The 15,781-nt window shown below is 52.1% G+C and overlaps 1 protein-coding gene across 2 annotated transcripts in view; it reads right to left on the bottom strand.

Moving 5' to 3' along the window:
- Nucleotides 1–15,781, bottom strand: part of LOC135827493 (solute carrier family 40 protein member 1-like) — a 50,049-nt gene that overhangs the window by 30,710 nt on the left and 3,558 nt on the right. Inside the window, exons 2-4 of one of the 2 annotated variants that reach the window (XM_065339982.1) lie at nucleotides 15,314–15,381; nucleotides 13,874–14,188; nucleotides 863–5,022 (exon numbers count right to left, since the gene is read on the bottom strand). In XM_065339982.1, coding sequence (XP_065196054.1) covers nucleotides 1,688–5,022; nucleotides 13,874–14,188; nucleotides 15,314–15,320 — 3,657 coding nt within the window. In that variant the 5' untranslated portion in view covers nucleotides 15,321–15,381 and the 3' untranslated portion in view covers nucleotides 863–1,687. Of the gene's footprint in view, nucleotides 1–862; nucleotides 5,023–13,873; nucleotides 14,189–15,313; nucleotides 15,382–15,781 lie in introns of those variants that run through there. The other variant, XM_065339983.1, reaches the window with a different exon arrangement.

Below are 15,781 nucleotides of genomic sequence, written 5' to 3'. Positions count from 1 at the left end.
AGACAGGTTTTTCTCGTCCATATTATATGAGTGATAAATGCATGCCCTAACATCTTTATCCATCTTTTATTCTGTTTGCCTGGTATTCGGAATTATTTTTGAATTTCTTTTTCGTTTCCACCTGATTCCAGATCAGTGTAGTTGTCTGGCACAGTGACTATTGTTGTATTGGCAACGCATTCTCACATGCTGGACGTGTGTGTGGGTGTGCGATCGATACGCCAACGCTCAATGTTCACTTTAATAATTCATGTGCCTTCACTGTCTTTGGGTTACTAGTACAGTCATGTAGGTCAGTGCTAATACTACCACTCATATCACACAGGATAATTACATCATACTACAGAGTCTACAGTACAAGTAGTATTATTACTACTACGGCCGCAAGGTCGGGAGCCCCTTCGCAGCTTATTGCCGCCGGCTGTGCTGAATCGGGCAGAGGCGTGACCGTTCGTCTTTGCATGCCGGTAGGCATTCGTGTAAGGTAACGGTTTCGTGTGAAGCTTTTGCGTTCAATTTTGTATTTCAATTGAGTGTTCTATTTATTTCCGAAATTGGGTTGTCCTTTTGCTTTGACTCTTACTTCATGGTGTGAATAAAACCGTTCTCAAAGAGTAGTATTACTACCGGAATACGTCTGTGTGGGCCGCATTGATGCAGTTTCCTAGTGTGCAACTGACCTCTTTCTTTCAATCATAGAGGTGGTGAAATTGATGACATTCGGGGGGGGGGGTTCTTCAATGATTTGCGTGTGTGTGCGTGCGCGTGTGCACATGTGATTTTTAGGGGGGGGGGGGGGGGGGGTGCGAGCAGCCACATGTGAATGCATGCCAGTGTCCCTGAATATGGGTGACGAGTACAATAATGATACGTGCTCATATTTTCTCATTCATTCAATCAAATCGTGATAGAATCAAGCAAGAAAAATCACTGGCCAGGTCATCAAAATATTAATAATCATTGAGAGATGGTGCAGCAGAGCTCTATAGTAAAAATATTAAATGTTTTCTTATCATAATAATAATCAACCTGTCTATACTTAAATCATCATCAGAAGCACACAGCGACGACTCTCTGCTATAGAAAATGTTCAAAACGCAGCGTTTTTCCCCTAGATTGTAAGCCGACATGAGCATAGCATTATACTAGTGATGATCAGGGGGTGCAAGGGTGAAGCTGGTCACACATCTCCTTAATGAGCTACTAGTATGTCTCGGTGATGCAGTGGGCGTAAAACAGCGGCGCTAATAGTCGTGTCAACAGTATTCCTATCTACCGTATTACATACATACCGGCCAACCTTTTCCGGCAAACGTGACATCGGGTCTATGCCATGCCTAGGTATGAACATTGCATACAAATGCAGACGTGTGGGCATGCGACAAATGAATGTTTGGGTGCCTATGACCACCCTCGATATCGGGACGGTTGCCATGTATGACACTGGCACTACAATATCATGAATATATACAACTGTCTGCCCAGGTCATGTTCAAGCTAATGACCAGACGCCGTTGTCGACCAGTTCTGAACAATGTGCTCAGTTCGAGAAGATTTAGCGTTAGTGTTCATCAAGAGTACACAGGCTTCAATGTGCTGAATAGCACTGCATACAGGGGTGGATGTGTTGCCGTTCAGGGCGGAAACCGGCATGGTACGGAATTCAGACTCACACGCACGCACACACCTACGCCCATTCTAGTGCCAGACCTGTTTCTTGCCGCGGCCCGGGATACGACTCTGGAGAGACGATCTTAAAATAGGGAAGATCGTTAAACACAGGCAGAGGCTCAGAAAGGTACACGGAGCATATCACTAAGCTGCTGCGGCCGAAGTTGGCAGCAGTGAATCCAACGACTTGGCTTGAGCTGATATCGCTCAAGTCATTGAAGCAGATGTCCAACTCCTGTAGGTGTGTCCAGCACTGGCGGGCTGCTGTCAGTGCTGGTAGACACGATGACGTTAGTCCACACCGTGCAAGGCAGAGTATTCTCATGTGCGAGCACTCTCGACATGCTTGCAAAATCTGGGCGGCACCATGGTCTCCTAATTCCGGATTATTACCCATGTCCAGCAAAAAGACCGATTTGATGCCAGCCAAGCAGGTTGCCAAGGTGATACCAGTGCCAGAAGTTAGACTACATGAGTTCAAGGAGATCTTTTGCAGTTTACGGGGGTTCGATGTAATAGAGTAAGGCTCACAACGGAGAGTGTCGGTTGCTTCCATGCTGAAATTGTTGTTGCTGATGTCCAACACCTCCAACTGCATCCAGCGGAGAAGACCCACGATTATGGATGGCAGCGACACTGCAGTCAAGCCGCACATCGACAATGTGACTGTGGTCATTTCCGTGCAGTTGTGAAGTACACGGCATATCTCCACAAAGGCATCGTCCCCGAGATCAGGATTATCTCCCAAATCAAGTTTACGAAGACTACTGTTCTCGGCCAGTCCTGTCACCATGGCTACGCCTGTAGAGAAGGTCAAGTGGCATGATCGTAAACGTAGCGTTTTAAGCTGTTGGCATGACGACATACTCTGCAGAGGGCTTGGACCCGCATTTTCAGATAGAGCATGGAAATCAGTGCTGCTGAGATCCAGCTCTGTGAGATGTGACCATTGTGGCAAAGCCCCAGAGAGAGAAGGCAATGTGAGTGCGACATACAACTCCCCACAGATCTTCAGCGTCGTCAAGCTACTACTTGAAGTCTTGATGGCCTTCATGACGACTTCAATGACAGAATCATCCGAACATGGCCCTACACGCAATTCCTGGATTCCAGAACATAGTGCCAAAGATGATGGGAAATGAGCTGCATTTGACGATGTCCAGAAGTCAACTGAGATGCTCTGGATGGCGATGGATCGATGATGCTCCAGGACCGTGCCAATGGAACGGCAATCTGCTGGGTGGACATATCCTTCGATCTGGAGTTTTTGCGAGCGGAGCACAACACCAACTGATGGTAGTGGACAATCAACCTTTTTCTGGTGGACAGCAAACTCTGCGAAGCATGGGAATATAAGAGTCGATTCGAAGCGAAAGATACCACCAATCCAACGTTCACTCCAGTCCGTGTCTGGGCCAGGAAGTTTATCCTCGCAGTGCTGTCTGAGTCGGGGGCAAACATTGTGCAATGACCGCATGAGACTAAGATAATTGGCATCTTCAACGCCATCCTGCCACTTCGAGAGGAGAACTCTTAGCCAGGCAAGATCAGATGAAGCCCGGCCTTCTTTCGGGATCCTTGACCTGACATAGTCACATGCATCGTGCCCATCAAGGGAATCGCAGAGTAGTTCACCTGCAAGCTTAGGCATCAGCTCACGTGTTAGTGCTTCACTCAGAGGCAGGATGAAATTAAACGGGAACAAAGTAGTGTCACGTACGCTTAGGTCAATCAAATCGTCCCTGCGAACTCGTAGAGCTGATCTGTGTTTTATGAGTGCATTGACAAGCCACTCCGCTTGACCAGCATTCAGACGTGCACAGAGCAGTATCCAGAACATTCTCAAATGACCACTTTCAGCACCAAGATCGTCCACAAGTTGAACAATACTGGCCCTGGTAATGCGATGGTCATGCAGCAGCGCCTGTGACTGATAGATGGCTGCAAGATGCTCTTGGACAGTCAAGTGACTGAAGCGATACTGCCTGACTGCATCCTTTGACAGAGACTCTTCGCAGGTTACCAACAGACCAAGACAGATAGCTTCATCGCTCAGACCATACTCCTGGACATCCTCCTCGCTGAAGATCAACTGCTTTCTCGTCAGCATGCTTAACGCAAACTTCCCTATGTCCACGATCAGAACCCGCACGGCTTTCGGTATGGCAGTCCAGCGGCCAAGTTTTCGAGCGCATTTCCGCTCGGCGATCTGCACCACCATCTGCTCGAACAGATCAGCTATACACTGAGGGATGAAATCGTCAACATGGTACACCGTACAAACCTGCTTTGCAATGAACGGCGTGGCCATCATTCCACGCAGATAGTCCGATCGCTTTATCTCGGCAGTTAGTTTGGCAGCTTTTTCAGAACGGAGCACTTTGTTGACGTACATCTGGACATCATCTGGTTGAAACCCCACTAGCTCGACGTGCTGTTGAAAGTGAGGCATGGCAGACAAGCTGAAAACGTCCGGGCACGGGCGTGAGGTCACAATGAGGTGCACACCCGGCAGCTCTTCACCCTGAATCACGCCTTGCACAAAGCCACTGCATTCTGAAAGGTTGATCTCGTCCAGCCCGTCCAGAACCAGACACAAGGCGTCGGGCTGAGCTCGTACATACTCGCAGATCACTTGCCGATCGTGGCCATCCTCGATTCCGATTCCTTCAAGACCAAGCAAACCGCTGAGCGACTTTGCCATTTTCACATCCTCATGATGCAGCTCCCTTGCTATAAGCAGTTTCTTGCGCTGGCATAGCTGCCCCATAGCCCACTTCAGTGGCGCCACCTTGGTGAACGCAAACGTCTTCCCACAGCCGGCACTAGCCACGGCTATTGTTCCCACCGTACTGCCTGGCTCTGCTTGCTGATTATCACTTGCCGCGTCTCCGATGACCGACTCCAACTGCACTGGCTGCATCGTCCGTCCAGCCTCGAGGAACACGTGCTCTGCGCGTCTGAAGTCAAAGCTGGAGTCTTCGCTTCGGGCGAACGCGCCGCGCAGACTACCCTTTGGCAGCATGAGCAAGTTGATTTGAACATTCTCTACAGTTGGGACCGTGCCCTTGGGCAACATCCCCAGGATAAACGGGTCCCTAGCACGGCGATAACGAGCGGCTAGAAGATCTTGGGCACGCTGCACCTGCGGCGGTGGCGCCACATCACCCTGCTCACCTTCTGCTGCTGCCACTGGTGCTGCTACTAGTGCTGCTGGTGCTGCTGCTGCGGTTGCTGCTACCGGTGCTGCTGGTGGTGGTGCTACTGGTGCTGCTGTTGCTGCTACTACTACTAGTGTTGCTGCTGTAGGAACTATTCTCTCCGCATCATCTGCTGCACACGATGAGCTGCCTGCATCACGGAACAGGACGGTAAGACAACCAGGCAGCATTGTTTTTAGTGATAGGAAATTATAGGCCACATGCCTCATTATCATACTGCTCTCTTCTCTCCGAAATTCAACACTTGAAAGCCAGATATGAAAGAAAGAAAAAATCATCAGTCGCACCACCGGGACTCGAACCAGGGACCTTGCTATTCGCGAGCAATGCTCTAACCAACTGAGCTACAGTATGACTCTTATCCACAGTGATGGTAAATCTATCCTTCTTCGATCAATCAATATCTGGCTTGCATGATACTGGCAAGTCACACCAATCAACTCTTGATTGGTGTGACTTGCCAGTATGATGCAAGCCAGATATTGATTGATCGAAGAAGGATAGATTTGCCATCACTGTGGATAAGAGTCATACTGTAGCTCAGTTGGTTATAGGGGATTCACACACACACGGGTAAACCTGAGGTCACAGGACAAGGTAAAAGTTCAGACCTTCGGTCTACAGAGTGGGGCCGTTCACACCCGTGGTCAGTTTTGCCTTGGCCGCACGTTTGGCCATGAACTTGTGGCGGGGCAACTAAAAAATAATCTGTACTGCATTTTTGTAGTACATTCTGTACTGTATCTTGCATTCGCCATGCACGATTTTCTGATGGGCACTGTCTGAAAATGCAAGTTGCGATGCACTCGTACAACTAGGGTTCAGAGTTTTCACCAAAGACAAGATCTACGCATGCGCGTCTTATAGCCATGGGATTTTTCTAGGGCTGAAACGATCGTGGATTTTCACGTATCGATTACTCTTTAGCTTAACGATCGAGTAATCGATTATAATCGTTAGCAAATAGTGTCATAATTCTGTGCAAACATTACTCTGTTTCCACAAACTATGCCTTCATAATACCAACAAATCTGCATTAGTGAAAGGGTAGCTCCAAAACATGGCAGTTTTGAAGTCAATTTAACCTCAGAACATGAACCATACCCCTGGCAACTGCATACTCCCAGCGGAAACTGATTCAAACTTCATAAAACGAGGGTTTACAGTACTTTCTGGACACAAATTTAAAAAACGCAAAATAATCGTAATCGGTAATCTAAACGATTGCTCGATCGTTAGAGTTATCAAACAACTACTCGATTATTCGGTATAATCGTTTCAGCCCTAGATTTTTCCCTTGACAAACGCCCTGAGACCCACGGCCACGGCTTTGCCAATTTGTTCCCGAGAGGTTCTTCCTTTCCCCCAGTACCATAGTTTCCATAACAACTTTCCCATAACCGTGGTTTTACCCGTGTGTGTGTGAATCCCCTAGTAGAGCATTGCTCGCGAATAGCAAGGTCCCTGGTTCGAGTCCCGGTGGTGTGACTGATGATTTTTTCTTTCTTTCATATCTGGCTTGCAAGTGTTGAGTTTCGGAGAGAAGAGAGCAGTACGTGGCATGTGGCCTCTGGTTTCCTATTACTTTGAAGTTCTCCGTGAAGTCCAAATATGAAAAAGCATTGTTTTTAGTTACAGTAAAAGCTGTCAAGGCGACCAATCCGATAAGGCGACCCCCTGCACCAGAAGACCACTGCAATCAGACCTGGGGATGCACCCTCCCCCCCCCCCAACATTTCGACCTAAGTTCAGCATGCACATAATGACCATGAATGACATGCACCAGCCATCCTACACATATACCACCGTGCACCCCCCCCCCCTAAAAGGGAGACTGGCTACGCCCCTGGTGGACGACGTCTCTCTCTCTGACCAGGGCAGCCTCAGCTTGTGTTCCTAACGCAAACGTGCTGCAACTTCGGGGCTTTCTTTTCAATAATATACACGCACGTACAACGCCAGGGGCGTAGCTCGTGCATCTGTGGTGCAGGTGACCATGTACTGTATCAGACTTTATGCTGACCTTTCATACAAACTTCCAGTCAACTTGCCCATCATGCTGGCGGCTTATACTGAGCATATAAACCTCATACAAACCCCATACAAACCCCATATAGACCGCCACCATAGAAACAGGAAGAAGTTGACTGTCAGTTTGTATGAAGGTCAGCATAAGTATAATACATCCCACTAGTACGCATGTACGTGAAATATAAACCGACATACAAACCTCGGCTTCGCCTTGGTTTGTATGTCGGTTTATATTTCACGTACAAGTGTACTGTTGGGTTGTATTATATACGTACATCTGTGATGTGGTGACCATGTATCAGACTGTACATCTGTGACGGGAATGGTCTTAGAGACTGCTTCTCCCATTCCCGTTGGCCTTCCAATAACGTAATTACTTACACTCTTCCTGCATGCTCCGAATTACTTATTATTATTCATGCATAATGTACAACTATTACTCTACACACTTCATTTCTACACATCCTTATTCTACCTCCCACACCGTACTCTACACACAGCGGGGAGTCGAATACGACTCCATGCATTTGATTATGAAAAGATGAAGCTGGCCACGACGAGGTTTTTCCCTCAGTTCTTGGTTAGTCCAGAAAAGAGTGAGATTGATTTGTCGAGTGAGCTGGGTCTCTTACATGGTGTCAGAACTGATCTAGAGCATTGTTCGTCAGGCTCTTGTATCCACGCCCGCGCCGTTCGTCGGCCACGCCGATAGCCCACTTGAATATTTCCGTTTGTCGGAAGGTTTTTTGTTGTTGTTGTTGCTGTCAGTCAGCATCGCCATAATCCCATGGACTTGGCGCGATTAGCATTTGCTCGTCAGGAGCAGCTCCGAGGATTTTGCCGAGACCGCCATCTGCCCATGGCAGGGACGCGAGCCGATTTGGTCCAACGCCTACTGGCACACCACGTCGATGTTGTGACGGATTTCGAGGACGTGGCGGAATACGAAACGGAGGCAGAGGACGCGGAGGCCGAGGGTCGGACAGATTATTTGAGTGGCAGCATAAAATTCGAAAGTCCACCCAACGCTGTTCGCGGATCCGTACACGGCAGCACCGGCCCTGCACGGCCCAGGCCCATATCGGCACCCAGGCCACGCGTCCCTCGTCGCCCCTCGAGCGACCCTGCGACAGCCATATCGAGCACTGCAGCGCTGGAAGCGTACGGACGAGGCCAAATGCAGCAGTCTCCCCGCTTCCAAGCACAGCAGTCGCTCCCGCATATGGCACCACTGCCCGATGTGTCAGTTGGCGCTCCTGGTTTGGCGAGTCCAGCTGGGTGTGAAGGCGTTGATCCCACGGACCAAGTGTCTCTACTCACCCAACTGGTCACCCAGCTGACACAGGCACAGCTCTCAGCCATGGAGCATACCACCAGTAAGCCACCAAAGGTCCCCATCCCCAACCTGAAGCCATCTGAGGATATTGAGGTCTTCCTCACTGGCTTCGAAAGACTGATGGAGACATACCAGGTGAACAGTTCCCACTGGGTGGCACTGCTGAGCCCCCGCCTCAGTGGTCCCGCGCTGCAGGCGTACGTCTCTCTGCCACTCACACAGGCTCGCGAATATCCGCTCCTAAAGGCGCAGATCTTACTCCGCTACGCTGTGACTACAGAGTCTAGCCGCCGTCGGTTCCGGGAGGTGGTGATGCGCCCCGCTGACTCCGCCATCGAGCTTGCCACCCGGATTCGAGACCACGGGTCACGTTGGTTTCGCTGTGCCCCGACCAGGGATGACGTTATCGAACTGGTCTTGCTGGAGCAGTTCCTGTCCGCAGTGCCGCAGTCGCTAAGAGTCTGGCTCAAGGAGCGAAAACCAGTGTCCTTGTCTGCAGCCGCATCACTGGCACAGGACTACTGTGACGCTCGTGGGCCGAGGGAGACCACATCCGCTTATGCCCGATGCCATACTTGCCACCAGGCTGGCCATCTGGCCAGGGACTGTCCCCAGCGGCGCCCGACTGCATCTTTGCCTAAGGCGACAGACTCTGGGAGTAAGGGCCCAGGATCCGGCTCTTTCCCCGGTTCCTCGGCACCACCGATGCAAATGGACCCTGCTGGCAAGGGCCCGGTTGCTGGTACGTTTCCAACCAGGCCACCTCTCCCACCCAAGCGCGCGCCCGGTTCAATGCTGCCGCGATGCTACCATTGCCACGAACGTGGGCACATTGCTTTGAAATGTCCAAAGCGCAACGAGTCGGTCGCATTGCTCGTTGACCCAACTGGTACGCCCCCGCAGGATCCTGCGACGCATCCTCCGACATCAGGTGATGTCGACCTATCCGAGGACGACTTGTTGGGGGAGGCCTACTATTGTGCAGAGATGGCCGACAACCAGGGTTCGTGCATCCCTACGTGCCTACTCACCGACCCGCCCTCGTCCAGCGATCCTTGTCCTGAATTTATTGTCTCTGGCGTCGTCAACGGCCAATTTGTACCCCGCATCGTGGTGGACACAGCTTGCGGCCGTACTATGATTCACGACAGCCTAGTCCACCCCGACCTACTCACTGGGGAGCGGATCACCATTCGCTGTGCTCATGGCGACGAGGTGCACTATCCGTTAGCTAGAGTAACCATTGCTATTGGAGACAGCACATATTACGTGCAGGCTGCAGTGTCACCCCGTCTGCCTCGACAGGTGCTCCTTGGTCGGGATGTACCAGACATATCACTCCTTGTCACGGGGGCTTCTTCCCCATGCACAGAGGCGCTCGCAGCTGTGACTAGGGCCCAGACCAGGCAATCGCAGCCTACCAGCACTCCTGGTGCCCTTGGTACCATTTTCCCATTTACGGATGACCTATTTGACTCCGAAGCCCCGACTGCACTCACTAACCCCGCAGACGTACCTCATTCCTCTCCAGTCTCAGCCGAACATACCGTGACCCCGACCAATCCAGAGCTCGTGGGCGATGCTTCGACATTTGCAGCGGCACAACGACAGGACCCCACCCTGCGGGTGTGCTGGGACAAGGTCACGCAATCATCCTCCACAGGCAAGGAGGTCTTTTGTGTCCGAGACGGCCTCCTGTATCGTGAGTTCCGCCCGGGCGAAGATGCCACGGCGCAGGACACCTACCGCCGTGCTCAACTGGTACTTCCCGACAGCCGGCGGAGCATCATCCTCCAGCTCGCTCATGCGGTTCCTATGGCTGGACACATGGGACGCGACAAGACGGCGCAACGCATCCTACTGCACTTCTGGTGGCCGAATGTCATGGCTGATGTAGCTCGTTATTGCGAGTCCTGCAAAATGTGCCAAAAATGCGCCCGATCCTTGACCAGCGACCGGGCTGAGCTGATCCCGTTACCTGTCATTGGTGAGCCATTCCGCTGCATTGCACTCGACATTGTCGGTCCCCTTGAAAGGACTGCCTCCGGCAAGAAATACATCCTCACTGTGGTCGATCGGGCAACACGTTACCCCGAAGCCATCCCACTTCGTAGCATCGATGCACCTACCGTGGCCGACGCCCTTATCTCCATATTTAGTCGTGTGGGACTGCCGGACACGATTCTGAGCGACCAAGGTTCCAACTTCACCTCCGAGGTTATGCGCCAGGTGTCCACTCTGCTCCGGATCAAGCTAATCACCAGCACCCCATACCACCAGCAAACAAACGGCTTGGTGGAACGCTTCAATGGCACGCTCAAAACCATGCTCCGCAAGTTCGCCACGGAGGCTCCCCGACACTGGGATGAACTCATCCCATATTTGCTGTTCGCATACCGGGAGGTCCCGCAGTCCTCAACCGGGTTCTCACCATTCGAGCTACTGTACGGTCGCCATGTGCGGGGGCCTCTAGCACTCGTCCGGGACGCCTGGGCCAACCCGGCCGAGGAGGAGTTCACATCCACAGCCCAGTACGTGATTGACATGCGCGAGCGTTTGGACCAGGTCAGTTCAGCTGCGGCCACCAACCTCCTCCGGGCACAGGACAGACAAAAATCCCATTACGATCGTCACAGCCGCCATCGGAGCCTTCAGCCAGGCGACCAGGTCCTTCTCCTTCTGCCCTCCTCTCCGAAGAAGTTGGAGGCCATGTGGCAGGGGCCCTTTACAGTCACCCGCCAAGTAGACAGCGTCAATTATGAAATCGACCTGGGTCCCCACCGCCGTAAGCGACTTCGTACTTTTCACGTTAACTTGCTGCGCACGTTCCGTCAACCACAACTTGCCGCTTTCACAGCGTTTGGTTACCCCGACGACGAGGACCCGTCCACCGAGCAGCTGTTGGAGGACAGCTCCCCTCTGTCTCTGGGCCCGCCGGCCTCACCGTCGATCAACCCTAGCCTCTCTGCCGATCAGCGTGCTCAACTGTCGGCAGTGCTGGATGACTTCAAGGCCACGCTGGACCCATCTCCCGGCCGCACCAACATCTGCTCTCACCAGATCCATACAGGCTCTGCCAAACCCATCCGCAGCCGCCCATACCGGCTCGCCCAGGCCCATCACCGTCTCGTCCAGGCGTCCGTGGACGAGATGTTAGCCATGGGTGTCATCCGACCGTCCACCAGCCCCTGGTCCTCGCCAGTGGTGCTCGTGCCGAAGAAAGACGGAGACATCAGATTCTGCGTTGACTATCGGGGCCTCAACCATGTGTCCGAGTTTGACGCCTATCCCATGCCCCGGGTGGACGAGACTCTTGACCGAGTCGGCACAGCGCAATTTATCTCCACCTTGGATCTGTCACGTGGATATTGGCAGATTCCTCTCGACGCTGATGCGTGCGCTAAAACGGCGTTTACTACACCTTCCGGGCTCTATGAGTTCACCGTCATGCCGTTTGGCCTGCATGGGGCACCGGCGACATTTCAACGCTGCATGGATTCTCTCCTCCATGACCTGCCCTTTGTTGCTGCCTATTTGGATGATGTGGTCATCTTTAGTCGCTCTTGGGAGGAGCATCTTCGCCATTTGGCCTTGGTATTACATCGCCTCCAGGCCGCTGGGCTGACAGTCAAGCCACAAAAGTGCTCCCTCGCCATGCAGGAGACCAAGTTCCTCGGCCATGTCATCGGTCTTGGTCATGTACTGCCCGACCCCGAGAAACTTCTTGCCATCCACTCCTGGCCGCAACCCACGACCAAGCGACAGGTGCGTTCCTTCCTCGGCTTATGTGGGTATTACCGGCGGTTCATTGCAGATTTCTCCGCCATTGCTGCACCTCTTATTGCTGCTACAACCAAATCCGCCCCGGTGCGGGTGGTCTGGACGCCGGCCCTCGATCATGCCTTCCAGACGCTCAAGGACCAGCTAGTACGGGCTCCTGTGCTGTCCTGTCCCGACTTCAGCCGACCGTTCATCGTGCACACGGATGCCTCTGACTTGGGTCTGGGTGCCGTGTTGTCCCAGACGGTGGGGGAACAGGAGCATCCCATCGCCTATGCCAGCCGGAAGCTCCTCCCCCGAGAGCGACGCTATGCTACCATCGAGAAGGAGGGTTTGGCCATCAAGTGGGCGCTGCAAAAGTTTGCGCCCTACCTTCTCGGTCGGCGTTTCACCCTCATCACGGACCATCGCCCTCTGCAATGGATCGCCCAACATAGCAGCGGGAATGCTCGTGTGGCCCGTTGGTCTATTGCTCTCCAGCCGTTTGCATTCGACGTTCTCTATCGCGCGGGTGCCAGTAATGGAAATGCTGATGCTTTATCCAGGCAGTGAGGCGGCTCAGCCTCTGTCGTCGCAAGCTGGCTGCTTGCGACTTGTGAAGGGGGAAGGTGTGACGGGAATGGTCTTAGAGACTGCTTCTCCCATTCCCGTTGGCCTTCCAATAACGTAATTACTTACACTCTTCCTGCATGCTCCGAATTACTTATTATTATTCATGCATAATGTACAACTATTACTCTACACACTTCATTTCTACACATCCTTATTCTACCTCCCACACCGTACTCTACACACAGCGGGGAGTCGAATACGACTCCATGCATTTGATTATGAAAAGATGAAGCTGGCCACGACGAGGTTTTTCCCTCAGTTCTTGGTTAGTCCAGAAAAGAGTGAGATTGATTTGTCGAGTGAGCTGGGTCTCTTACAACATCTGTGATGTGGTGACTATGTATCAGACTGTACATCTGTGGTGTGGTGACCATGTATCAGACTGTACATCTGTGGTGTGGTGACCATGTATCACCATGCTGCCAATTTTGCCTATGTAGTACATATGACGGCCATTTTCTGGTGTGGTGACCGCACTACACTGACTATACGTGAGCTACCACCTGAACACAATAGCTATCTTGTTAGGATTGGGGTAAAAGAAACGGGGAGGGCATGTAGCCTGGATTGGGGCAAAGGGAAGGAGGGCATGTAGCCTGGATTGGGGCAAAGGGAAGGAGGGCATGTTGCCTGGATTGGGGCAAAGGAAAGGAGGGCATGTAGCCTGGATTGGGGCAAAGGGAAGGAGGGCATGTTGCCTGGATTGGGGCAAAGGAAAGGAGGGCATGTTGCCTGGATTGGGGCAAAGGAAAGGAGGGCATGTAGCCTGGATTGGGGCAAAGGGATGGAGGGCATGTAGCCTGGATTGGGGCAAAGCGAACGAGGGCATGTAGCCTGGATTGGGGCAAAGGGATGGAGGGCATGTAGCCTGGATTGGGGCAAAGCGAACGAGGGCATGTAGGCTGGATTGGGGCAAAGGGAAGGAGGGCATGTGGCCTGGATTGGGGTGAGGGGAAGGAGGGCATGTAGCCTGGATTGGGGCAAAGGGAAGGAGGGCATGTAGCCTTCGAGCTACTGTAAAACCGGACAATTTCGGTGGAGATCTATTTTCGGTAACTTCAGTAAAGGTAATTTTTACCTAAAAATAAAACGCGAGATTTTCGCGCTACCGAATCGCTGATTTTGGGAAATACCGAAATATGACACCACCGAAAGTTCCCAGGGTTGCAGTATCTTGTTGGGGATTGGGGCAAAGGCAAGGGCGTGTGGCCTGTCACCTTACCTGCATCCAGCTGAGGACCCGGCCGCCAAAGAAGTTGAACCATTTGCTCATGCCTGCCATCATAGCCCAGCGTCTTGACGACATTACATAGCTTCTGGTAAGCACACGGGCCTTCGGCGACGATTGATTCGACAAGCGCTTCGTTGTGATCCGCAGTACCACTGTTGGCCAGAGTCCGTTTCAGTGTGGCAATCGTAGCACGGTCCGTGATGAGGTGAGCCCGTATGGCCGCAGTGCGCAGCCTCTCCGGAGGCACTGTATTCAGCCATGGCTGAATGTCACAGATGAATGTTTCCGAGTCAAACGGGTTACCAGCTGGAAATGCAAGCAAATGCAAAGCATTAAAAAAACTTGAAGCACACTGCACCGTGATAACTCAACAGTGGTGTGAAAAGAAATCCAGCCCACAGTTCTGTTGGACGCCGAAGAACGGAGAGCCGAAGAACGACCAGGCTAGAATTTCACCAAGCACAGCATACCAATGTATACACGGTGACTCAACTGTGCATAGACTGTAATACATGTAAAATACGAACAGTCCAGGCTAGGAGGCTGACCCCCCTCCACCCCAAGTTCTTCAGGGACCGACATTACTGTAATGATTGCAGCAGCAGCAGCAGCAGCAGCAGCAGCAGCAGGAGGAGCAGCAACAGCAGCAGCAGCACTGAGCAGCAGCAGCAACAGCAGCAGCAACAGCAGCAGCAGCAGGAGCAGCAGCAACAGCAGCAGCAACAGCAGCAGGTGCAGCAACAGCAGCAGCAGTAGCAACAACAGCAGCAGCAATAGCAGCAACAGCAGCAGCAACAGCAGCAGCAGCAACAGCAGCAGCAACAACAACAGCAGTACTCGCGGCAGCAATAACAGCAGCAGCAGCTGTCGCGAATCGCGAGCCGGACAATCACCAGTCCACAACTCCTTATTTGTGCATGTTTGCGCCTCGTGCGCCTAAAATCTGCTATGCGTACTGTACTACCGTACGCTGTTTTTTCTCATAAATTATTTTCTCTTCAGGGTGCTAGTGCCGAAATGGGCCAGCACCGTGCTCACCTTTCTTCGGTAGTATTCATATTTGGTTACAGTGTGCCCATAATAGTGTTGCTGCTATCTTTCCCTTGAAAGCAAGGCTCTTTCCGGTTGGTGAAAGGCTGCCCAACCTTTACTTCATTATCATCAACTTCATTACCTGAAAGCTTACTCGTAGCCTTGACCAGAGTCAAGCTGCAAAAGCCTTAGCTCTTGTTCTGTGTTTATGGACTGACTCATAATCAGCCAGTGACACATAACAGCAGCAGCAGCAGCAACTGCAGCACCAACTGCAGCAGCAGCAGCAGGCGCAGCAACAGCAACAGCAACAGCAACAGCAGCAGCAGCAGGAGCATCTCTGGCCCTGCTTCAGCATATCATACATTGGTATGATGGTGGTCCTAGCAGTTCACATACCATCCATGCTGTAGCTTCTGCAAAACCTCTAGTGTCATGACACATCCATGCCCCCTCATCAACCCCACCTGCATGGAAACACAATGAGGAGACAGGCAATGCGAAGACAGGCAATGAACAGACAGACACGTGGGTAAGCAGTCAGTGAGCAGGCAGACAATGAGTAGGCAGACAGTGAGTAGGCAGATAGTGAGTAGATAGACAGTGAGTAGGTAGACAATGAGTAGGCAGACAGTGAGTAGGCAGACAGTTAGTAGACAGACAGTCAGTAGACAGACAGTGAGTAGGCAGACAGTAACAAACAGTGCTGTAAACCTAGTCTTGCAAGTGCTAGCGACAGCACATGTACAGTGTACCATCCAGTCTTGCAAATAACAGTCACACCTGCGTTTGCCGCCCCCATGTAACAAGCCGGGAATCCCGCCTTGACAAGACAAATCCGTATGCACCGACAGCGCTGTGGGTCGA

This window comes from Sycon ciliatum, chromosome 11, assembly GCF_964019385.1.
Source record: "Sycon ciliatum chromosome 11, ocSycCili1.1, whole genome shotgun sequence".
Lineage (NCBI taxonomy): Eukaryota > Metazoa > Porifera > Calcarea > Leucosolenida > Sycettidae > Sycon > Sycon ciliatum.
Note: the sequence above shows the minus strand (reverse complement) of the source record. Positions and strands in the feature narration are given on the sequence as shown.